This window comes from Meles meles, chromosome 8, assembly GCF_922984935.1.
Source record: "Meles meles chromosome 8, mMelMel3.1 paternal haplotype, whole genome shotgun sequence".
NCBI lineage: Eukaryota > Metazoa > Chordata > Mammalia > Carnivora > Mustelidae > Meles > Meles meles.
Genome location: NC_060073.1, coordinates 53,074,736 through 53,100,243, shown reverse-complemented (window position 1 = coordinate 53,100,243; position 25,508 = coordinate 53,074,736). Strand labels below are relative to the sequence as shown.

Genomic DNA, 25,508 nt, shown 5'->3' with positions numbered 1-25,508 from the left:
TTGACTACTCACTGGTTGGAAGATATTCTAAGTTTTCTCCTATGAGCATTACAGTTTAGCTTTTAGATTTAGGTCTACTACTATTTCAAACTAATTTTTGTGTACAGTGTAAGCTGGGGGGATCAAAGTTCCTTTTTCTGCATATAGATATTTTATTAGTTCAGCACTATTTATTGGGGAAGAAACCCTATCTTTCCCCCTATTGAATGGCTTTGAAATCTCTGTCAAAAATCAACTGACTACCTAAGTGGGGGCCAATTCTAGATTGTATTTTGTTTCCTCAATACAATACCACATTGTATTAATTACTGTAGCTATATTGTAAGTGCTGAAATCACATCATTTAAGTTCTCCAACTTTGTTTTTTTGAGTGATTTTTAGGTATTCTAGGTCTTATGTATTTCTAAACAAATTCTAGAAGCATCTTGTCGATTTCTAACAGAAAGGCAAAGCTCTTGATTTAAATTGGGATTGCTTTAACATTATAAGTCAGTTCAGGAAGAACTGACCGCTGAACAGTATCAAAGCTTCCAGTCCATAAATATGGTATTTATTTCCAAATATTTCAGTCTTCTTCAATTTCAATGTGTTGTCAGATTTGATATAAATATTTTACATATATTTTGTAAGAGTTAAGACTAAGTATTTTACATTTTGTGATGTTTTATTTTGTTTTAAAGATTTTATTTATTTAACAGAGAGAGATCACGCAAGAAGTTAGAGAGGCAGGCAGAGAGAGAGGGGGAAGAAATTTCCTTGCTGAGCAGAGAGCCCAGTGCAGGGCTTGATCTCAGGTCCCTGAGAACATGACCTGAGCCAAAGGCAGAGGCCTAACCTGCTGAGCCACCCAGGTGCCCCACATTTTGTGATGTCTTAAATGGTATTTTAATATTCTGTTTTCTAATTATTCATTGCTAGTATATAAAAATGTATTTTATTTTTGTATACAGATCTTACACACTGAAAACTGTTTAATTCACATTTTGTAGATTCCAGGGGATTTTTTTTGTGCACAATCATGTCATCTGCAAATAGAGATAGCTTTATTCTTCTTTTCCAACTATATAATTTTCTTTTCTGTGTCTTGTTGCATAGGTTAAGATCTCTAGTACAATATTAAAGAGAAGTACAAAGGGGCATCTTTGCCTTTCACCTACCTTCAGTTAGAAAGTGTTCAATATGTCACCATTAGGAATGAAAATAGTTTTGGGGTGTTTGTGTGGTTCAGTTGATTGAGCATCTGAATCTTGATGTTGGCTCAGGTCATGATATCCTGGGTCATGAGATTGAGCCCTACATTTCATTAGTCTCCCCACTCAGCAGGGAGTCTGCTTGAAAATTCTCTCTCTGTCCCTACCTCCACTTTCTCCTTCCCTCTCTCTCCCTCAAATAAATTAATAAATCTTAAAATAAAGAATGATATTAGCTTTAGAGGTGTTTTTTTTTTTAAGATTTTATTTATTTATATCACAGAGACAGTGAGAGAGGGAACACAAACAGGTGGAGTGGGAGAGGGAGAAGCAGGCCTCCCACCAAGCAGGGATCCCGATGTGGGGCTCGATCCCAGGACCCTGGGATCATGACCTGAGCCAAAGGCAGATGCCTAATGACTGAGCCACCCAGGTGCCCCTAGAGATTTTTAAAATTAAAAAAAAAAATCCCTTAATATGTAAAAGAAGTTACCATCTGTTCCTAGTTTACTACTCATGTTTGAGTGTTGAATTTCATCAAAATTTTTTTTCCATATGGTTTTTCTCCTTTACTTATTAATGGGGTGAATTATATTGGTCGATTTTTGTATGTTAATCCAAATAGACATCCCTGGAATATGTGTATACCTGTATACTTGATCAAGAATGTGCTATCTCTTTTTGTATATTTCTGGATTCAGTTTGCTAATACTGAGTTTGGGATTTTTATATCTATTTATGAGAGATATTGGCTAACAATGTTCTTTTCTTATAATATCCCTGTCATATTTTGGTGTTAAAGTTATACTTCCTTTATAAACGAGTTGGGAAATAGTCTCAAGAGTTTGTGTAACAAGCTTTCTCATCTGCAAATACATAAAGGAATTAACCAGTGAAGAAATTTGAGACTTAACTTTTCTTTGCTGGAAGTTTTTAATTAGAGATTCAATTTTTGAAGTAAATATAAAATTATCCAGATTTTCTATTTTTGTATATCTGCTTTGATTTTTTTTAAAGAAATCTGACCATTTCATATAAATATTCTAATTTATTGGGACTAAATAATTCACAATATCCTCTTGTGGGAAGGGTGCTTTAATTTGCTATTCTCTTCTTAGCTTTTTGAGATGAAAGCTTAGATTCATTATTATTGCTATTATTTCAAGAAATTAACATTATTTTACATTTATTCATATAGTTACCCTTGCTGTTGCCCTTCATACCTTCCTGTAGTCAGGATTTCCATCTGGGATCATTTTTTTTTTTTTAACCTGGAGAATTTTCTTTTAGTATTTCTTATAATTAAGACATGCTGGTAACATATTCTCTCATCTTTTACATACTTGAAAGTATTTTTTATTCTATTTCTATTTTTGAAGAAAATTATCACTAGATCTAGAATTCCGAGTTGGCAGGTTTTTTTTAGTTTTGTTTCATTTTCCACTTAGCACTTTAACAAGGTGACTCCATTGTCTTCTCGCTTCCATTATTTCTGTTATATATCAAATGTTGCTTCTTCAATGGCAATGTGTTCCTCACCACCACTCTCCCAACCTTGGATACTTACAACCTTCTCTCTCTAGTTTAAAGAATTAGAGGACTGAATTCAGAGCAACCACAGACACAAGAAAGTAATGAGGGAATCCCTTAAAGGAGATAGCCAGAGAAGGGGCACCCTAAATTCTGCCCAGCGAAAGAGAAATGAACTGACCTAAGATTTGAACTGCTGACTAAGAGACAATTTGCAATTTGTACCCAACCAACAACTTCCCTGACAAAACAGAAACATCAATGCTTTTTGGAGGAACACAGTCAAATCCAGAGTCAGCACAACATAACATTTCCAGCGTCTAAGATACAATCCCAAACTACTCAACAGAAATAATAATTAATAGAGACAGATCCTGAGGTGACCCAGATGTTGGAATTAGCAAACAAGGATTTTAAAACGGTTATCATAACTATTACCAGTAATATAAAGGAAAATATTCTTTTAGGAATACAGGAAGTCTCTGAAGAGAACTAGAAATAATAAAACAGGATCAAATGGAAACTTTAGAATACCTAAAATTAAATATTCACCAGGTAGATTTAACAGAGAAATGGAGACTGAATCAAGCTGAAGAGAATGATACCAGATGGAAAACTGGATTTCAGGAAAGAAAAAAGAACATCAGAAATGGTAAATACCTGGGTATATATAACAGACAAAATGTCCTCTTAATTTCTTGGAAATATATATGGCTATTTAAAGCAAAAATTAAAACATTGCTACATATATGTAGCAACAAACATAGCTACAAATATGTAGCTATAATACATAATACATGTGACAATTATAGCCTAAAGGCAGGATAAGAGATGAATAGACCCAAATTAATATATGTGGAATTAAAGCAATATTTGTTATAACGCAATCCAATGGGTTGGTTCTCCATAGGGAAAAAAGCCATAGCATAGCCTAACAGCTATAGTCCCTAAGGGGAGCTGAGCAAAAGCCAGACTTGGGAGAGGAGGAAAATGATTTCAAAGGATTCGCTAATATTCCCCTTCATCTGTGGAAGCCTGGCTAAGCTTGTGGTGCAAACTACGCCTACACAGAAGGTTCTAGTGGGAATAGTAGGGACAAAATCCTATGAATCCAAACTAGCAAATGGCAAGAAAAATTGTGGAGAAAAATGATCACAAAGGGAAACGATCAGAAAAATTTTCCATTTTCACTAAACAAGTGCATTCAAGACTGTATTCGATAAATAATTTAACAATGATAAAGTATCTCCTTTATGAAGCAAGAATTCCATAATGTAAATATACATCTGGAATTTTTAGTCCCCCTCTCCATGGTTATGTGGAAGTGCATTTTAATTACCAGACATTCATTTCTCAGTTGTTTTCTGAGTTTAATAAATAATGTAAGTATTGTACTACTTATAAGAAATCACTAAGGACATAATGTTAAAAGGCATGTTCTTGCAATAAGCAATGGTCTGCCAAGCATCTCATTTGAAGATGAGTAAATGCTGTTTTAGGAGTTGAAGTCTTGGGTCTACTTGATAGAATAGATTAAGAACCCACTGTGGGGAATTTAGAGGGTTACTAAGGAAATAAAACACTACTTAGATGTACTCAGCCTATAAAACACAAGATATACACAAGAGAACATTTCTATCCTTAAAGATTCTATCCTTAAAGAACATGCCTAAATTAGGCTAAAAATTCATAATAAAAAAGAAAAAATGAAAAAGGACATGGCCAAATGCCAACTATTGGAAGACAAGTCCGGAAGAGTGTAGTGTGATATCTTAGACCAAGCATGAACAATGAGGAGAGGTAGACTATATTTTTCCATCATGACCACAGCATTTGGAACTAAGGAATGGTGTGACAGAGGAAAATGCTCAGTTCAAGTGTTTGATTTATAACAAATCCTCACTTTCTCTGCTAGTCTTCCAAGAGCTCTGCCACTTAGCTAAAAAACATGATTGCCCTGCCTTGTTTAAAAAAAAAATACAAAATCAGAGCTCTAAATGGGTTTATGAGATTCTTCAGAAGAGAGAACAATGATACAACGGAAAACAGGAATTGCTGGCAGATTTCCACTTAAAGCCAAATTTCAAAATTTTGAATGGAAAAAGAATTTCCTTAATTTAGTAGGTATAAATTATTTATATTATCACATTAAATCATTCATATAATTTAATTTTAACAAACAAAATTTTCCTCATGGGAAATATTTTAATATTCAAAGAATAATTTTAATAAAATTAAAATTTCACTCTTAAGAATATTAATTACAATATGAATCCTGCGTGGACTCAAGAATAAATGGCAAGCTCTATTTTCAGTTATCACTTGAGAACTTTATACTCCACTATTTACTATTGTTAATGAAGATTTGAAAGAAAAGTAATTTCTTAGCACAAGCTCAGCTTCAATATAATTAACAAAGTAACATACTTATAAAAACCTGTGAAAGAACTGAATATGTTAAATGTATAAGAAGTCTTTCTTTTAAGGGGTAACACTTTTCAGAAAAACTCCCACACAAGGTAATGTATTTCTCCCAAGACATCACAGCCAAAACCCAAGCAGGGGAAAGTTTCTTAGAGGACATCCAGGACAAACTCCTACCCATCTTGCAGGAATTCCTGCTACATCAGTTATGACAAGTAGCTTTCTAGAGTCTTCATGAACACTTGCACGAACTGGGAGATGGGGTTCACTATCCACGGTCCAGCCCATTTTATTGCAAGTGAGCTCTGACTGTAGAAAATTTCTTCCTGCTGATGAGTAGAAATCTATATTCTTAAAATTTCAACCTACCTAGTATAAAATTTATACCACTGGTTGTAGTTCTAGCACCCATGAGCACCTCAAATTCCAATTCTTCTCTTCCTTGGTTGGAAGTAGTAGTTGAGAATAGCACAGCAATTCATATCACTCTATGACTTGGAGGGGCGGGGAAGGAAGGGGAAGTGTGTGACAGAGCCATGGAGAAGGTGATGGAAGACAACCAACCAAATATTTGGTTCACAAGGGTATTTTATATTGGATTCAGTAACAAACACAGATAAAATCCAAGACTACAAAATATAAGATAATGTGGTCATATGTGGTGTATGTGTAAATATTTGTGTTTGTCTATATGTACGTATATGTAAATGCACATGTGTATATATGTGTAATACACACGTCTGAGTGTGAGTACATGTACACTTGACCCTTGAACAACAGGGGTTTGAACTGTGTGGGTCCACTTATACATGGATCTTTTTGGCTAAGCACAGCACAGTACTGTAAATGTCTTTTCCTTATGGTTTTCTTAATAACATTTTCTTTTTTTCTAGCCTACTTTATTGTAAGAATACAGTACATAACACATATACAAAATATGTGTTAATCCGCTACTAATGTTACTGGAAAGGTTTCAGTCAATAGTAGGCTATTAGTAGTTAAGTTTGGGGGAGTCAAAAGTTAATATGAAAATTTTCAGCTGTATGGGGGCCAGTGCTCCAACCACACCATGTTATTCAAGCATCAACTGCATATATGTATATGGTGCATGTGCATATGTGTGAGAAGGGGCGTGTGTGTGTGTGCATCTGAATATGTGTGTATAAAATGCCAAGTCAGCTAATAGAAAAATCTTCAAACAGTATTCAATAAGGAATGCGAACATGGGTTTTTAGGGTATTATTTTCAACAATATAAAATACACACAGCTGCCAAGCATTTCAGGAGCTGTTAACAGACCAGAAAGGATGAAGGGAATGCAACATACTCATATTTATACTATGGTAAATACTTGATTATTTCAAAATATCGGAGTCATTAAATGTTAAACTTATTATCTAGACATTTGCGATCAAGTAGACGAAGAAGTTCTCAACCGGTGAGTCAAAACCAACCAGTAGATCACTCTACCAAGTCTCTTTCTGCAGGTTTCTGATGGCATGGGAGGGACGGGCCAGCGATGCATCCTCCTGGGAGCAGCTCAGAACCAGCTCTCTGAGGCCTGAGCGGAACTCTGCCCACGCTAAGCCTCAGAGAGCCAGAAAATAACAGCTCCTCATGGGGTCGGGGCTGCCGTGAGGTGAATACAGCCCCCACCAGAGGGACACTCAATTATTAAAAAAGAATTCAAATATGTTCACTAGATTTCAAGATAAGAAAGAGAACAAGGGGGGGCGCCTGGGTGGCTCAGTGGGTTAAAGCCTCTGCCTTCGGCTCAGGTCATGATCCCAGGGTCCTGGGATCGAGTCCCACATCAGGCTCTTTGCTCAGCAGGGAGCCTGCTTCCCTTCCTCTCTCTCTGCCTGCCTCTCTGCCTACTTGTGATCTCTGTCTGTCAAATAAATAAATAAAATCTTAAAAAAAAAAAAAAAGAAAGAGAACAAGGTCACAGAAGCATTTTCCATAAACATAGAAACAAAAGAAAAAAGGATTTGGGCATATCTAGTTAGTAGAACACTATCTGGAATTCATCAAAATATTACTAAATTTTATTCACCAGAAAGAATAAAGCTCTATTCAGATCTAATAAGGCAAAATGATAAACCCATGTGAACAGTTTTAGTTATCATAAAATTGGAAACAAATAACTGGGTAATGTAATAAATCTTTTTCTAGGTAATACATAAAACCATTCCAAACTGTAGAGCCTGGTAAAGCACAAATATTATTAATTTTGACCCATGGGCCAAATATCACACACCATCTGTTTTTGTAAATAAAGTTTTGTTGGCACGTGGCCATGCTCATTCATTTGCTGTCTATGCCTATTTTCATCCTATGACATCGGAGTTGAGAAGTTGTGACACAGGGCTAAAAGAAGTTTAGCCACAAGGCTAAAATATCTCCTCTGTTCCTTTATGGAAAAAGTTTGCAGACCCCTGCCCTATATAATCACAGACCTTAAAATAAACATGTGGGCTACCGTGCTAAATCATGATAGTCTGAAGGGAGGAGAGAACTTCGCTTGCTTTGTCCTGTAAGTCCTTCCTTACAAATTAACAACAACAAAAAAAGACAGCATTGCAAAAACTGCCCCAGTGTTATGAGAGTATTTTAAAGTTTGGAGAAATGGAACAATTGTTCTTCCTACTTGTTTTCTTGGTTCCTCCCACCTGTTTCTCCTCCTCTTCATCTGAGGTGCTGCTGATATCCTGGGCCTTTCCTCTGGGGCTGCTGAGTTGGTAACCTTTCAGCTTTTCTTGAATGGACCAGTTGTCCTTTTGATCTGTCGTGTCTTCCTCATCACTTTCTGGGTTATTTTTCCACTCCTTCATCATTTCTAACACATTGGTTGGCCTTGCTGAAGAAAGTGTATTGCCCTAACATTAACAATGAATTTTTGGCGTTAGAAACAGTGTCGAAAATTGAAAAAAATTTTTACATCTTCTAGTAATACATTACACAAACTATAATGCTGAATAGACAATGAAACTTCTGCTGCCCTTTGGAGCATTCCTCCTGTGCTGACACAGCTCATGCCTCTTGATTGAGATCAGGTGCAACAGGTTAGGGTTGGGGGAAATATTCAAGTTTGAAGGAACAATGCAACATGCTCGTGCAAAGGACACTAGACATGGAAATTCCCTGGAATCCAAAGACCCTCTTATAGAGCAATTCTTAGAAAACCAACAGGGAAGCTGAATGAATGAAAAATGTTGCTCCCCGTCTAGTGGGCCCAACTAAGTGCAAACTTATAGAACATCGAAATCTCCAGGTAGGAAAGATAAACTCGTAAGTAGTTAAACACTGTGTCCAAGAACATAGGTGTTTGATTTGAAAGCTTTTTAGTGGACTGGAAAATTTAAATATAAAGTGGTCATGATTATAACTGATTCAGCACACTGCTTTAATCCCCAATGTGACCACACCATACCAAAATTGACTGTTTTATATTAACAGTATTTTTCTCAAATATAACATTCCACTTAATGCCAAGAAATACATGAACACAGTCTCAAATGGCTCCTGCTAGAGTTGGTAGGCTTTAAATAGTTCTGCTCCTCACTCAGACTACTATAGTAGAGAAAGTTTAGACACATTTGGATCGCATTTAGATTAAAATGGGAAGTTCAGGTGTGGGCTGTGGGTAGAGCTATGAAGTGTTATGTTAATCTGGCATGTGGGTGGATTGAAGCATTAAGCATCAGTGACCCAGAACACTATGAAACAGAGCACTTTAAGGGCAGACATGTGAGTACACCATCGAGGGTCTGTAGACTTTAACATATTTGTGGTTAAAGACATAGACACGCACTAAGTATAGAATGGTAATAACTGAGGATCATTATGCAATTAATTCCTCATGGTTCTTCTATTTCATCTTGTTATAAGAAATTCTATATTACCACTTTCATAGCATCCAGCTTTTGGTTACATTCAACCCATAACATCCTCTACCCTTTCGCTCCCAGAACACATTCACCATGCCTTCTGCTAACACATAGCCTACGTTTCCTCCAAGGCTCAGTTTGAGAGTCAGCTCTGTCAAGCATCCCAGAACTTTAAAAAATGTTGTCAACGTAAACTCAGAGGAAGTATAGATGGAGTCTCAGACCATAAAGGAGTTGGAATTGTCTAGAATGGTAGAGTCTCTGATCTTCCATCTGAGAGTTCCGACCTCCAGGGCTCTGCCAATAGTCCTGCTTGATCCCTAGGAACCATCTGGACTCTATTACAACTTTCTGGTTTCATCCTGACCTTTAACCCTAATTTTCATGTACTCACAATATCCAGGCTCCTGGAATGTGAGTACGCAAAACTCTGCCTCCACTTGGTTCTTTCACTAACAGACAGACAATCTGATTATTTTCTATGCCTTTATTTCCAGTCCTACGTTGCCCTTCCCTGGTAAACCTTCTATAAGGTAACTCTTTGGATACCGTACTAGTCACTAATGATACTCACTTAACATTCCATTCCGCTAGGCATATTATAGAATTGTGCTTCTCCATGTCTTTTGGGATATGACTATGTGACTTGTTTTGGCCAATGAAATGTTATTGGAAATTGTATATATAATTTGGGGTGGAAACTATAAGAGACAGCATGCAATTTGTCATGTTCCCTATTCCTACCTTAGTAACTATAGGAACATAGGGATGGAGCCTCCCTCAGCCCGGGTCCCTGAGTGAGGACAAAGTAAAATAAAGCCTCATCCCCTCACCCCAGCCAATCTGCAAAGGAGGGCATCAAGACCATTGAGATTTGGGGGTCATTTGTTATCACAGCATAGTTTAGCCCATCTGGGCATAAATAGCAAATTAAACATTCCATTCAGTAAGTCACTTCCAAAAAGCCCTGAAAAAGAATGAGCCCACTGTACAACCCACATACCCAACAAAACTGTAACTATTACAGAAATGCTATCCCATTAGTACCCTGTAATAGCCCATTTGTTTAGGCAGTCCTTGCTTTGCACAGTCCTGATACGCATGAATTTCAACCATCATGACTTAAGTTAAATAATCTCAGTCCCCCAACAATACAGACCGAATTTCAGTCATTGCAGTATACTAACAATAATTACATTAAGTTCAAACTTCACTGCCAGCTCTTCAAGCCACAGTCACCATGTAAATTACAGATGTGCAACGTGATCAGTGACGAGTCATGTCACTTCTTTCACAGTCAGTTGGTGACGGGCCACCCGGCTTCTGCTACTCACTTCACACACAGGCAGCAAAGTATGCAGTTGCGTTGCCTCCTTGCCTCCCCAGAATCTGGCAGCTAAGATGAAAGCGCAGCAAATAAATGAAAGTGGTCGTGCTGGAAGTGAAATCTGAATCAAAGGTCAAGGGAGTAACAGAAGAAGTGGCTGACCTTGGAAACTCTGCTGCTGCCACCGTTTGAGAACCTAGATATGCAACCAAAGGAAGTTGTTGCAGGCAAACTCATGAACATAAATGAGAGGAAGAGTGGTGTGCAGAAAGGAGAGAGGCACCCCGGAGAAAGTAATGCCCGCAAAGAAGGTGATATTTAAAAAATTTTCAGAGATAATTCGTGACATTGAAAGCACAAAGGATAAAATGTTGGAAGGTATCCAAACTTGGAGGATAGTATTAGAACTCACTAAAGTTTAAAAAAAGATGCTCCCCTCTGTATTGTAAGTTATAGGACAAGGAGAAGAAGGTAAGGACTGTTTAAACTAATTTTATTAAGTTTTTATTAAAAAAAAGACACTTTAGTTCTTAATATTTCTAATGTTTTAAATTATAATGCACTAAGAAAAATCAGTTTTTCTTTTCTTTCATTTTCTAAGTATTAAAACCAACAGTTAGTTTTTATTATTTAACAAAAAATTTTAAAGGGCATGGAACAATTGTAATTTCCCCCAATGATTATTAAGATCCTGTTGCTGTTTCAAACTGCATTGTTATTTTTATGGTGTTGTGCTACTATACAAAGGCAAGGATTCCCTGTATTATCTTGAATCTGCATCTCTAGCAATCTTTCAAATGCTCGTAATACACATAAGAGTTTGATGACTGATCCTCTATGTACCCATAGTAGAGTGTCTTTGTACTCAAAGAAATGACCCTATTTCTCACTCTAAAGAGACTGTGAAGAAGAGAAAGGATTCAGAATAGGACATTATCCTCCCAGAAACACCTAACTACTTGGAAATCTTTAACTCTTTCCGTCCTACATTCATGTGTGATATCAAACAGCACAAATAGTGATCTCAATTCCAGACTTTCCCTGGCATCTAAAGTCCAGTCAATAATTACTAGACTACCCCCTTCTTGCTTGCTAGCTGCTGGAGGAGGAATTGTATCAAACACTTGGACTGACCAATGAATAAGTGGGCCAGGGCTATGTGTCATGATCCTTCTAGGTTCAACAGAAATTCCAAAAGAACCAACAAAAATGGGCAGAATTATTAGGGCAGACACTGTAAAGTGTATGTCATTTCACTATCAGGACACTAACCTCTGAATTCCCTTTACTGGCTGTAACAAGGGGTCAGTTACTGAACTCATCATCTGTGAAGTAGTAAATAGCAAGATGGCAACAGTAACAGGTCAATAATCTGAGGCTTTCAGAAGTAGAACACCAAACTTCTGGTTACTAAACTTCTACTTGGTTAACTAACAGAGAGTTGAGACTGTTTTATTTTGAAAAATGGAAAAATGAACACTCATGGAGAAGCACTGGCAAAAATCTAAGATTTGACTTAATATCTTAGTATTAGGTGGAGACCAAAATAGGAGACCTAAACACATGTCCCTATCTAACATACTTTGCCTGTCAAGGACTGTGACTATCATGATTTTATAAAATAAGTATTTAATGAGTATGAATGAATTATATTTATGAGCTGGTGTGAGTAGTATGAAACATAAAGTTGGCAAAGCTAGGGACGCCTGGGTGGCTCAGTTGGTTAGATGTCTGTCAGGTCATGATCCCGGAGTCCTGGGAATGAGTCCCGTCTGGGCTCCCTGCTCAGTGGAGAGCCTGCTTTTTCCTTCCCCTCTGCCTTTCCCCACTGCTTGTGCTCTCTCTCTCTTGCTCTCTCTCTTTAGTCAAATAAATAAATAAAATTGTTTTTTTAGAAAATGACAAAGCTAAAAGGAAACATCCTAGGTCTTCAGCTTCTGGTCATCATTTCTACATTCTGTAAATAGCCAGAACTCTATTTTATAATGTTCCTAAGAATAAACTTGTGGGCTTTTTTTTTTTTTTTTAACTTTAGTAAAGTTGACACCTGGACATTCTAGGTCTTCAGCTTCTGGCCATCATTTCTACTTTTTATAAATAGCCAGAACTCTTTATTTTATAATGTTCCAAAGAAAAAGTTTGTGGTTTTTTTAACTTGGGTATAGTTGATACCTAGGAATAATTTTTTTTTTCAATAGGAAAATGGAATAGTCACTTTGTAAAATAAATAAATAAATAAATAAATAAATAAATAAATGCCAAACTTCACAAAATTAACAAAACCCAAATCAAAACAATGAGATGCCAATCTTCACTTAACAAATGGACATAAATTTAAATTTGGTAATACTCTGTGTTGGTGAGGGTGTGGGTAAACACGCTTTTTCATTTGCTTGCTTTCTGTGGGAAGGTAAATTAGCAATAACCTATCAAAATATATAATACACACCCTCTCTGACCAGTAAGTCCACTGTTAAGAACTTATCTGATAACACAGCATGCAAACGTATATTTATATGAACACTGGTTGCACTACTATAATAGAAACAATCTGAAACGATTTAAATGTTCCATATTCATAGGGGAGTATTTAGAAAATAATAGTATATCCATAATTTGGGATCCAATGCTGCTTTTTTTTTTAGATTTTTTTATTTTTATTTATTTGACAGACAGAAATCACAAGTAGGCAGAGAGGCAGGCAGACAGAGAGGGGGAAGGCAGGCTCCCTGCTGAGCAGAGAGCCCGATGCGGGGCTCGATTCCAGGACCCTGAGATCATGACCTGAGCTGAAGGCAGAGGCTTTAACCCACTGAGCCACCCAGATGCCCCCAATGCTGCTTTTTAAAAAAATAAAGAAATCTTTCTAAGGTATTTTAGGTAGAAAAGAATAGCTTGCATAACATGAACCCTATTGTGTAAGGTATATACATCAAAATGTGTAGAATTTTTTTTGAAAGAATGCATAGAGACTTAACAAAGGCTATCTTTAGTAAGAGAGAATGAGGGAATGGAGGAAGAAAAGTTATTCTTTCTTTTTTGTTTACCATTTAAAATCACTTACCATGCGTAATCTCAGCTATTACCTTTATATGACTAGTAATTAATGTACCTTACAGTAGGAAAAGAAACAATGTAAGTTGCAGATACCCACATGAACTAAAAGCACCCAGTAAAACCACCAAACTGATCCTAATGGACCTCAATGAGTGCCAGGCAGCAGCATATCAAGATAATAATGACCAGTGAAGTAAGCCACTGCATGCCACTTCAAAATTTTTCCTGTAAGTCATCTCAGTGATTTTCTTTGATAAGTGTAGCAACTACACGAATATACAAGGTTAGTGTTGATATTCCTATTCTTCAGGGGGAAGCAGCCTGAGAAGTGTATTCACTTACCTCATTCCAGAAGTGTATTTCCAATTGCTTGCCAAGAATTTCTAGCTAGAGGTGTTGTGGAGCCTTCAGTACTATACCGTATATTCAGAAGTTGCTAAGACAGATCTTAAAAGTTCCCATCAAAAGAAAAATATTATAACCATGTGAGCTGATGGATGTTTTAACTAAACTAAGTGTGGTAATCATTTCACAATACATACATATGTCAAACCATTATGTTGTACACCTGAAATTTATACAATGTTATACATCACTTATATCTCAATAAAGCTGGAAAAATAAAAACAAACTCAATATATCCCAAATGAACATTCTTCAAACTGTGTACACCTGGCTGTACATGAAGGCTTTTGAAAGGATGTGTGGGCAAGGATGGAGTCTGCAGGAAATCCATTTCAAGACCCTCAATTCCCAATGATCTATTCTTTTTCAAAAGTCATCTCCTTGAGCAAGGATTTGCAGTAATCCTTTCCATGTTCTTTTTCTTAAGTCAGCTTCTTCCAAATCTTGTTATTGTATATATATTTATTTGTGTGCCACAGAACACTCATTTATCTAAAATAATGAACTCCTACAAATCAATAAGTAAAACCAAATAGAAAAATGGAGGGCATGGGGAAGACCTGAACAGCCATTTCACTAAAGAAGATATCCGAAAGACCATTAAGCATAAATAAAGATGACCAGTTTCATCTGTCATTCAGGAAATGCAGATTAAAGCCACAATGAGATGTTATTACATATCTACCAGAGTATCTAAATTAAAAATATTGACAATGCAAGCATTGAAGAAGATGGGGAGCAAAACTAGAAGTCACACATCACTGGTGAATGGTACAATCACTCTGGAAAATGGAACAATGGAACTTTCTGGGTGGGGATGGAAATGTTCCATATTTTGTTCTGGCTGGTAGTTACACAAATACATACATATATAAAGATTCATCAGGCTATATACTTAAAATCGGTATATTTTAGAGTGAGTAGATTATAATTTAACAAAACTATGATGATTTTAAAGATAAATTTCATAGCCTCAGAGATATTATTACATGCAGTTTAATCACTTTCACTGCTATACAATATTCCGTTGTTAGACCATACCACAATTTACTCATTTTTAAGTCTTTTTCAATGTCTTCCAATAAAATTTCATAACTTTAGCCAAAGAAGTCTTAGGAGTCTTATGTTAGATTTATTTCTGGATATCCAATATTCTTGGATACTGCTTTACAAGTCTTCATTTTTATTACATTTTCTATTGTTGGTTGCTTGTGAATAGAAATGTAATTGAACCTTGTATACCAATTTTTCTTCCCAGCTCTATTGAAATATAATTGACATGTAACAACATGGTGTAAGTTTAAGGTGTACATGTGTTGATTCGATACACTTCTATACTGATATATGCTGACCCTGGAACAATATGGGTTTGAACTGTGCAGGTCCACTTATATGCAGATTTTTTTTCAGTAAATACAGTAGGTTAGCATAAATGTATTTTCTCTTATGATTTTCTCAATAACATTTTCTTTTCTCTCACTTTCTTTGTTACAAAAATATAGCACATTGGGGCGCCTGGGTGGCTCAGTGGTTTAAGCCTCTGCCTTTGGCTCAGGTCATAATCTCAGGGTCCTGGGATCGAGCCCCGCATTGGGCTCTCTGCTCAGTGGGGAGCCTGTTTCTCCCTCTCTCTCTGCCTGCCTCTCTGCCTACTTGTGACCTCTCTCTGTCAAATAAATAAATAAAATATTAAAAAAAAATATAGCACATAGTACATATAACATAAAAATATTTGTTAATTGACTGTTCATGCCATCCAAGGCTTTAGTCAACAGTCTGGTATTAGTAGTTAAATTTCTGGGGAGTCAACTGCACAGGGGGTCAGCACCCCTAACCTCCATGCTGTTCAAGGGTTAACTATATATCAATAATAAATCCAGCTATCTTACTCAGCTTTCCTATTATTTCAAATAATGTGCCTAATAATTTGTATATTACGATAAATAATATTTTTATTTCTGCTTTCCAATTCCCATGTCTTTAATATCTTTCCCTTGTCTCAAGTTAACTAAAAACCACAATCTTAGAAAAAAATATTGAAAGCTGACTTCCTTTGACTACTGCTTTATTTTAAAGGAAGTTCTCATATTTCCTATTTAGAATATTTGCTATAATCTTTTATATCAGGTTAGAGAAGTTTCCCTTTTAAATTGTGAATGTTTGTTGAATCTTATTGTTTCCTTTGAAATGATCCTGTGCTTTTTCTCTTTTAATATGTTAATGTGGAAATCTATATTTATAGACATTTTTCTGAAGTTAAACCATCATTGTGTACTGAACAAAAATTCAACTTGGTCATGATGTATTATCTTTTTATATACACAGATCCAATTTGCTAATATTTTGTTTAAGGTTTTCTATCAACATTAATAAGTAAAAATGGATCATTTTCCTTTTTCACAGGTTTAGCTTCCATTGGTCTAGTTTTGTTATACTATAGTATACAGAGTTATGTTAGACTTTTTGAATAAGTAAAGTTCCCTCTTGTTGGGGGTGGGAGGTGAGTTACAAATTTGAGATGAAATTCTTATAGGACTTATCTGTAATATCATTGAATTTTGAGTCTGGTGTTTTCCTTAGGGAAGATTTTATTATTATTTAACATACATATATACATATATGTATATGTGTGTGTATATATACATACACACACACACATAGATTTGAACTTTAATTCCAGTAGAATATGCATATAACATAACATACAGTGTTATGTTATATTAGTTTCAGGTGTATAATACAGTGATTCAGCACTTCCATACATCACCCAGTGCTCATCATGATAAGTGTATTCTTAATCTTCATCATCTTCCTTATGGAAGATTTTAAACTACTCCTTCATTTCTTTAATAATTATAGGACCATTCAAGTTTTCTGTTTATTCTTGAGACAGTTTTATGAAGCTGTAAAATTTTTCTGGAACAAGAAATTTTGTCCATTTGGCCAAGGTTTCAGATTTATTGGCATACAGTTGTTGGTAGGAGTCCCTTGGCTTTTAAATTTATCTTTTAAATCATAATCCTTTTTCTGTGTTTTACCTGTGATTGAATTCTCTTTTTCATATATAATCTCTTCCTTTTGTCTTTTCTTTTTCTTTCTTGATTACTTTTGCCAAAGTTTTCTCTATTTCTCAGTCTTTCGGAAGACTCAAATGTTGGTCTTGTTATCTTTTCTCCTCTACCTTTGCTTTCTAGTTTATTTTCACTCAGTTTTTTTTTTCCCATTACTTATTTGGGTATATTCTGCCAGATTTTTTCCCTGCAATTTTAAGTTGGATAGGTAGTTTATTAATTTTTAGCCTTCCTTCTTTTCTAATATAAATGTTTTGGGCTACAAACATCTGCCGAAACACACTTTACAGCATCCTACAAGTTTTGACATGTTATATTTTCATTGTCATTCAGTTCTAAGGATTTCATTTTTTTCCTCATTAGTATTTATTCTTTAACCCGGATTTCTCTAGAAGCATGTGATGTGATTTCCAAACACAGGCAGATATTTACTCTCACTGCTATTGACTTCTGATATGACTGCATATTGTTAGAAAACATGTTCTGTGAGGAATTTATTGAAGCTTGCTTGCTTGCTTCATGGACTTGTGTAAGATCAATTTTGGTAAATGCTCCACATGCGCTTAAGAAAACTATATGTTCTCTAATTGTTGGGTGCAGAATTGTATACGTATTCACTAGGATATGCTTGTTGACTGTGTTGTTAAAATCTCTGTACCTTTGTTTTTTTTATTAGCTTTATATTATCCGTAATTGAGAAAAGTGCATTAAAGTCTCCCACAATGAAGAATTTGCCAATTTCTCCATGTAATTTTGTCAACTTCTAAAATACTATGTTTTTCAGGTTATTTTATTCGTTGCATACATGTTTTAAATTATTATATAATCTGGTTCAGTTGAATTTTTATCATAATAAAGTGACCTTCTTTATCTCTAGTGATGATTTGTTGTGTTAAGTTGTGTTAAAGTATTAGGTGATACTTATTCAGTTAGACAGGCTTTAATTCAGTGACACAGGTTACTGTTTGCCTGGTATGTCCTTTTCCATTCTTCTTTATTTTTTTCAATATTTCTTTGTCCTTATGCTTCAGATGGGTTTCTTGTAAATAGTACATAGTTACATTTTACTAAAAATTCCACTTGACAATGTCTTTTAATAGGTCTTCTAACTCATTTATTTGTAATTATTTTTATATTTGGACTTGTTTCTATCATTTATGTTTACTACCTCAATTTGCCCCATTCTTTGTTTTTTAATTCTTTCCCACTTAAAAAATCTGATGCCTAGATGCTGGTGAGTATGCAGAGAAAGGGGAACCCTCCTACACTGTCGGTGGGAATGCAAGCTGGTGCAACCACTCTGGAAAACAGCATGGAGGTGCCTCAAAAAGTTGAAAATAGAGCTACCTTTTGACCCAGCAATTGCACTACTGGGTATTTACCCTAAAGATACAAACGTAGTGATCTAAGGGGCATATGCACCTGAATGTTTATAGCAGCAATGTCCACAATAGCCAAACTATGGAAAGAACCTAGATGTCCATCAACAGACGAATGGATAAAGAAGATGTTATACACACACACACACACACACACACACACACACACACACAGGAATACTATGCAGCCATCAAAAGAAATGAAATCTTGCCATTTGTGACGATGTGGATGGAACTAGAGGGTATTATGCTTAGCAAAATAAGTCAATCAGAGAAAGACAACTATTATATGATCTTCCTGATATGAGGAAGTGGAGATGCAACGTGAGGGGTTTTGGGGGGTAGGAAAAGAATAAATGAAACAAGATGGGATCGGGAGGGAGACAAACCATAAAAGACTCTACTGTCACAAAACAAACTGCGGGTGACCGGAGGGAGGGGGCTAGGGAGAAGGTGGTGGGGTTATGGACATTGGGGAGGGCATGTGATATGGTGAGTGCTGTGAAGTGTGTAAACCTGGCAATTCACAGACCTGTACCCCTGGGGTTAATAATACATTATATGTTTATAAAAAAATTTAAAAATTAAAAAAAAATCTGATGTCTACATCTTCTATTTAACACCCTCTCAGTGGATCAATGTTCTCTCTCCCTTCTCTATGCTTATCACATGGATATTGTTTTGCATTTTGATTCTTGTTATTATGGAGATAATTTCTCCTCTTATTCTTTGGTTTTGCGATTTTTTAGTTTTGCTTTTTTGACACCAGCAAAATTTATCAAGGTATTTAAAGACTCTAACTGCACATAGCTCTGGTAGCAGCTTCTGGATTTGGTTTTCCTATTTAATTATTTCAACCAAGTATTTTACTTGTCAATCTTTCTGAGGTCTTGTATATTTGAAAATATTTTTATAATTCTTTTCATTTGAATGCTAATTTGGGTGGATACAGAATTCTAAGTTTAAAGTTCTTGGTCTTTGAATATATTTAGAGTATTACCCTATTGATGCTTGTAACCAATGTTGCTCCCCAAAAGTAAGATGTCAATGTGATTCTTGTTCTTTTTTATATGTTCTGCTATTTCTTTCTGGGCGATTTTAGAGTTTTTTGCCTTGAATTTCCTTAAATTTCATCAAGCCTCTTTTGTCAGTTTTGCTTATCTCTCCTATTTAGTATTCTATCATCTGTTGAAAGCTAAAGTCTTTCTTCTTTAATTCTGATTATTTTATCTCTATTATTCCTTTAAAGATTTTCTCCTCCCCTTTTTTTTACTTTTCTCTCTCAAATTGCTATTATAGGAATTTGGGCACTTTTAAATCCACATATCTTAGCTTTTTTTTTCTACTTTTTAAATATTTTCAACTTGTTTATCTTCCTGTTTCCTTCTATAAAGTGCCATAATCTGACTGCCTAGTTTTTTAAATTCATTCTTCAGCCGCACCCATTTCACTTCTTTACCCTATATAGTTGCATTCTGTATTTCAACTATTATACCTAAATTGTTCTACTTGATTTTGTTTTATTATTTCATATTCTTGCTCCATATTATTAACATCATACCTTACCTCTTTTAGTATGCTCAGTTTGTTAGCTTTTAAATTTTAGACTATCTCTTCGAAACTCTCCTAATGGTGTCTGAAACTTGCCCTGTGATCTCATCTTTCCCAGTACTGGCTCCTTGGGAGGACAGGGCTTGGTTCTAGGGTCATATCCAGGCCCTCAGTCCAGAAGCTCAAGGAAGAGTAAGGGATAAGAAACTTGGGCACCAAACACCTGTCCACTTGAAGCTACTCCTCAGTCTGGGGTTTCATCCTCATCAACCTTCTCCCTGGAGAAACAACCTTCAGATGAAGCACTTCTAAAAATACAATCCGCCAGTCCTAGCATTTGGAGTTCAACAGATAAGGAGTCAATGTGGAAAACCAGCCAATTCTCACCCATTTTTCTTAACTTCTCACTCAAAACAAGGCTTCAGTGCTGCTTGGATTTTATTTCTTCAGACCCCTGTGAGGGCACAGGCATCGATGTCCCAAGGCAAAGGAAGATAAGCAAAAGGGAATCTTGGGGGTTTTTTGTCTTCCTATTTTAACATCCTGTCCTGGCTCCAGGCTGTTGCTTTACCCGTCACACACCCCAACCCAAAATGAATCCTTCATTTTCCCAAGGACTTCTCATGCCGTTCTCTGAATCCTGGTGTCCTGAGGTTTTTCTCCAAAGCTATTCTAGATTAATCTTCAGAGAAGATGCAGTAATCTGTGCTAGTTCAATATCTTAGTGGGAACCAGACCTTCTCTAGCAGGCCTTTCCCTAGGTGGTTTTGACAATTAACTCAGAGATTTAAAGAGCTGAGTGACTACTATGTTTAAACTCCTTCCATTCCTATCTACTTACTTACATAGGATTCTTGGTGTCTATATCTTTAAAAGCTAAAACAACAGTACAATTGAAGCTGAATGCTGTCTATTCCTGACAATAAGTAATAGTAAATCATGGATGAATAAAGTATTTGGGGTGGGGAAATGCAACTCTCTCCATCACTACAGAGATGCATTTCCAATATAATTGTATTTGTGATGCTTACTAATTACAACAAATTATAATTATATTCTCTTGATCAATTAGTACTAATAATCATAATGATAAGTCATTGTTAAGTAATTTTTAAACATTTAGAAACCTAAAAATCCAGCAAAGAAAACACAAAATTAAATATATATTTGAACCCTTTTTTTCCAAAATGAGACAAATGATAGAATTATTAACAAAAACCTCTAAAACAAAAATATATATTGGGATAAAATTCTGTGAAAGAGGTGGAATAGAAACAGAAATTCAAAGAAAAGAATGAATAACCTATAGTTCCTTTTAAAGAAGAGACTGATCACAAACTTTTATAAATGGATACGATGAATGTCCTATGCATGTAAAAACAATATTAGTTTTATTTTTAATTATCAATATTAAGGAAATTCTATCTTTTGCAAGTAATTAAATTTAAGGTGAAATTTTTTAGGCTCTACCTAAAAATATCTTAGGAGATTCACCATTTTTTCAATACTTTTTTCAGAGTTACTCAAGCATAAACGTTTGAATATACTGTTCCAAAAAACAATCTCACTCTTTTTCTAATCTACAAAACCAGCAGTTCTAGACTTCCTTTTTGTCTTTCCCAGTCACCTGAAAAACAGTTTTGGTTCCTTGTATTCTAAACTGTTGATTCTCATCCTAACATCTGATTCTCCCCGACCTTTCTGTACCACTCTCTTTGCCCAAGTTCTTGTCTTCATCATCTCACCCAAGTCCTATTTCAGTGCTCCAACTTCTTTTTTAAAAAAATATTTATTTATTTATTTGAGAGAGAAACAGAGACAGAGAAAGTGTGTGTGGGGGGGGTAGAGTGAAGGGGCACAAGTGAAGAGGGAGGGAGGGAGAATCTCAAGCAGACTCCCTGCTGAGTGTGGAGCCCAACGTGGGGCTTGATCCCACGACCCTGAGATCATGACCTGAGCCGAGATCAACAGCCAGATACTCAACCAACTGACCCACCCAGGCACCTCAGTGCTCCAGCTTCTGCTTGCCACTAGGCAAGCTGTACCACACATACTGTTGCCAGATTATTCTTCCTGAAGTTCTGTCTTGCCAGCAATACATCTACCGGCCCACTCACTGATGGAGCTGATCTTTGAGGCATCTCAGACATTTGCTGCTTGTCCCCAACCTGCTCCAATGCCCATTCTGTTTCCATTTAGACGCTGACTCTTAATTTACTATCTCTCCATCAAGATCCTTCTTCTGCCCTTAAGCCATAACCTGTGTGTAAGGCTCCCTCAAGACCTTCAACTTAAACATACTCCTAGGGGGTTTCCAGCTTCTTATTCTTGCAGGAAGGATACTCCATTAGAACAGGTGTTCTCTCCTCAGAATCCAGCCCACAGACCTCATCCAAGTCCACCCAAAATCAGGGTCAGAGGGACAAAGGAGAAACTTGAGTAGGTTCAGCTGTGATCAGGGTCCTGCAGTGCCTTCCAGTAGCAACCCACTGTCAAACATGTGAAACACAAAATCCCCTCCAGATAAGTCAAAGTCTAGAGTAAAACAGTTCTAACCCACCTTTACAACTTAATTTCCTACTCCTTCCTTACATGTATTCTATGGTTCTAGAAATACTACTATATATATACTACTATATGTTCTCTGAATATCTTGCATATTTTTTCTCTATATATCTTGTAAAGTTCTTCCTATCTAGAATTCCCATCCTTCTTACCACAGCTATAACACTAATTTCTACTTTTACCTGCTCTTTCAGAGCAAGGTCACATACTACCCTCACTTTAAATAGTTTTCGTAATCCCCTAAAGGGAATAATAGTTCTCTTCTAGAAAACCTAGTACTACTACTACATGATATAGTACCATGTTATATAACACTATATTGTACATTGTATCATACTGTATATTACAATATTAGATAGCACATTATATATACAATATATAAATATATATTTTATCTTTATAGAACACATGTCATTGTGTATTTATATATAACATATACATTTATGTTATATATAAAATATATATGTATTATATAACATATCATATTTATATGTGTGATATAAATATATAAATACATAATGTTTTATATAGTATTTATGTTTATATGTACACACACATTATTATATACTTATTCACTGCCTGTGTTTTTATTTTAAACCCTCTACTAAGCTGTGGGCAACCAGTGGGCAGGGGCTGTACCAGACTCATCCCTGTGCCCTCCGCAGCATATAGTAGTTATGTGATAACTATTTACTGAATTATTAACTATCTACCTATCATTGGATACTGAATAAATCTCTAAGGTTCCTGGTTCATGAACTTCTTTGTAACATAATTTTTATAAAAACCTTTATTAAATAAATTTAATTAAATTAAATAGGGTTTTGACATATTTATAAACATAAGATAATTCACAATTTAAGAATAACTAAATATAGTAAAATAAAGGAAAGAGTTTTGACATAGTCAGGTTGAAAATATACAGTTGGAAAAAATGCCCCACAATTAGGCATCAGGAAAGTTCCATTCTGTTATGTAGAGTGTATATGTTAAGGCTAATGGTCAAAAGCTAATGACAAAAACCTAGATAATAACTTGTAAATTAATGAAGAAGGGCCTTGTTCACACACTAGGAAAGACCTTTCTGAGATTAGACCCCACACCTTGATGACAAGTGCCTTCGCAAGTGTGACCATAAAAAAAAGTACATTGTACTTTGTGGTAAATTACTTAAGGGGAGAGACTGTGTTTTATTCATCTTTGAACTCCAATAGTGCCTTGGGATTAAAATCCAAAGGTACTTGTTAATATCAATAAAGACATTTAAATGACAGTTGCCCCATTTAAAATAAGCCGCCTTGCTAGACTGATGCACTACAATAATAATCTCTGCCATTTCAAAGTGTGTACATTGTTCTCTACCATCTAAGACAGCAAGTTACAACTTTTTAGCCTGAGATTCAAGTCCTCTCATAATTCTTTTTCCTTTTTTAAAAGTTTGTTTCCCACTTCTTTCCTTCGAGTATTTTCTCTGCCAGTTGGATTTAACTTCCTGATTTTACACTTGCTTGCCTCTGTGTCTCTGGTCTTTTTATGCCATTTATCATTTTCTTCCTTGATTTTATCTTATACATAGCTTGTCTCTCTTACCAGATTATAGATTCCTTATATCAGAGACCATATCCTATATATCCTTAACGATATTTTGTTACCTAGCACAACGTGGTAGGCACACACACACACACACACACACACACACACACACACAATTTGTCAAAGGAATTACTGAATGTATGAGTAAAACCGAAAGACCTTAAATCTGGAAACAACTTTATGACAAGCCATAGGAAAAAAAAATGTTCCCTTAATTTATAGCTGGGTTCTTAAATATAAATAGGCATTAAAAATACCTGGGAAACTTGTTGAACATGCCAGTTCTTGTTGTTAGTTGTCATAAGGGGACTTGAAGGAATACCAAGAAGCAACTGTAATTGCCTTATAAGATGGAATAAACTCCGGAGCCACTGTTGAGAGGAAAGAGGACGGAAAGGAAGAAACAGACCCAAGAGGATCGCAGGCGCACTCCTGGCCGTGGGAGTCATCATCAAACCCTTCCTTTGTAGGAAAGTCATTTCTGGGCTGGTTTTCCTTACATCTAATCTTTGACTTTTGAAATCAGGATGACAAATGTGTTTATTTTAAGTTCCATTGACTTAAATGTACCTAGAGAAACTAGGACTCTTTTTCTCAGAACACTTTGCAGATACAGACCATATTTCAAATTGCACAATACATAGGCTGAACCATAAAAACTTTTTATCCAATAAAGCTCTTTGAAAAAAATGTCACTACATGTTAGATATTGCAAAAGATAAGCTCTGGTTATAAAGCAGCCAGGTACTGAGAGAAGTAATGTATTCTTTTTAGATTATTTCAAACAGGGGATATGAATTACAGGAAGACTTCAAGTGGTTAAGTAGAAAAGAGTTTTGCCTTTCAGAAGTTTACAAAATGCCAGTATTCTAAACTTCATACACTGAACTCCTTAGGGTAGTCTGATATAGTACACGCTATCTGTCACTTCTCTATCCATTTGGCAAAGACTACATAGAGACAAATGTTACAGAGGCTCAAAAATGGAGACTTCTGGAAAAATGACCAAAGCCAGAAATAAAGTTGTACTAATTAGAAAACAAATAATTAAATGGCCAAGCCCGAATGTTATGTGATGCTGAAAAGAGAGAGATTTCTAAGGCACACCATCTGTTTTACAGTTTTTGATTCTGCTGTACTACAAATCTCCTCAGAATGGTTTTGCAATGATCTAGCTGCTAGCTCGTTTGCACAATTACTTCAGGCCAGAAATACTTATTGCAGAGAATCATTTCAGAGATCAACACATTCACAGAAGAGGGCAGATATAACCCAGCTTCCAGTGAAGACTGGTTTTTTAGCTCCTGAAGGAAAAAAATATTATTCAAAAAAATGATTAGAAATTACCAAAGGAATACTAGAGAGTTGAAAAGAGGAGTGATATCACTGTAAGTTTCTGATATGTATTTAAACTTACTTGGGCCCTCAAGGGTCTAATGGAAACTCCTCATCACTTCTTGACCTCTCAGCAGCATTTACCTGGGAGCTGACTGCTCTCACTTTCTCAAACATTCTTCATCTAACTT

At 35.7% G+C, this 25,508-nt stretch overlaps 1 protein-coding gene across 2 annotated transcripts in view; it reads right to left on the bottom strand.

The window, feature by feature from the left end:
- The window catches only part of STK33 (serine/threonine kinase 33), a 69,893-nt gene that overhangs the window by 6,074 nt on the left and 38,311 nt on the right, over positions 1-25,508 (bottom strand). Inside the window, exon 11 of one of the 2 annotated variants that reach the window (XM_046017058.1) lies at positions 7,817-8,023. The exons of the other annotated variant lie outside the window; for it this stretch is intronic. Coding sequence (XP_045873014.1) covers positions 7,817-8,023 — 207 coding nt within the window. The remainder of the gene's footprint in view (positions 1-7,816; positions 8,024-25,508) is intronic. 2 annotated transcript variants of the gene reach the window in all.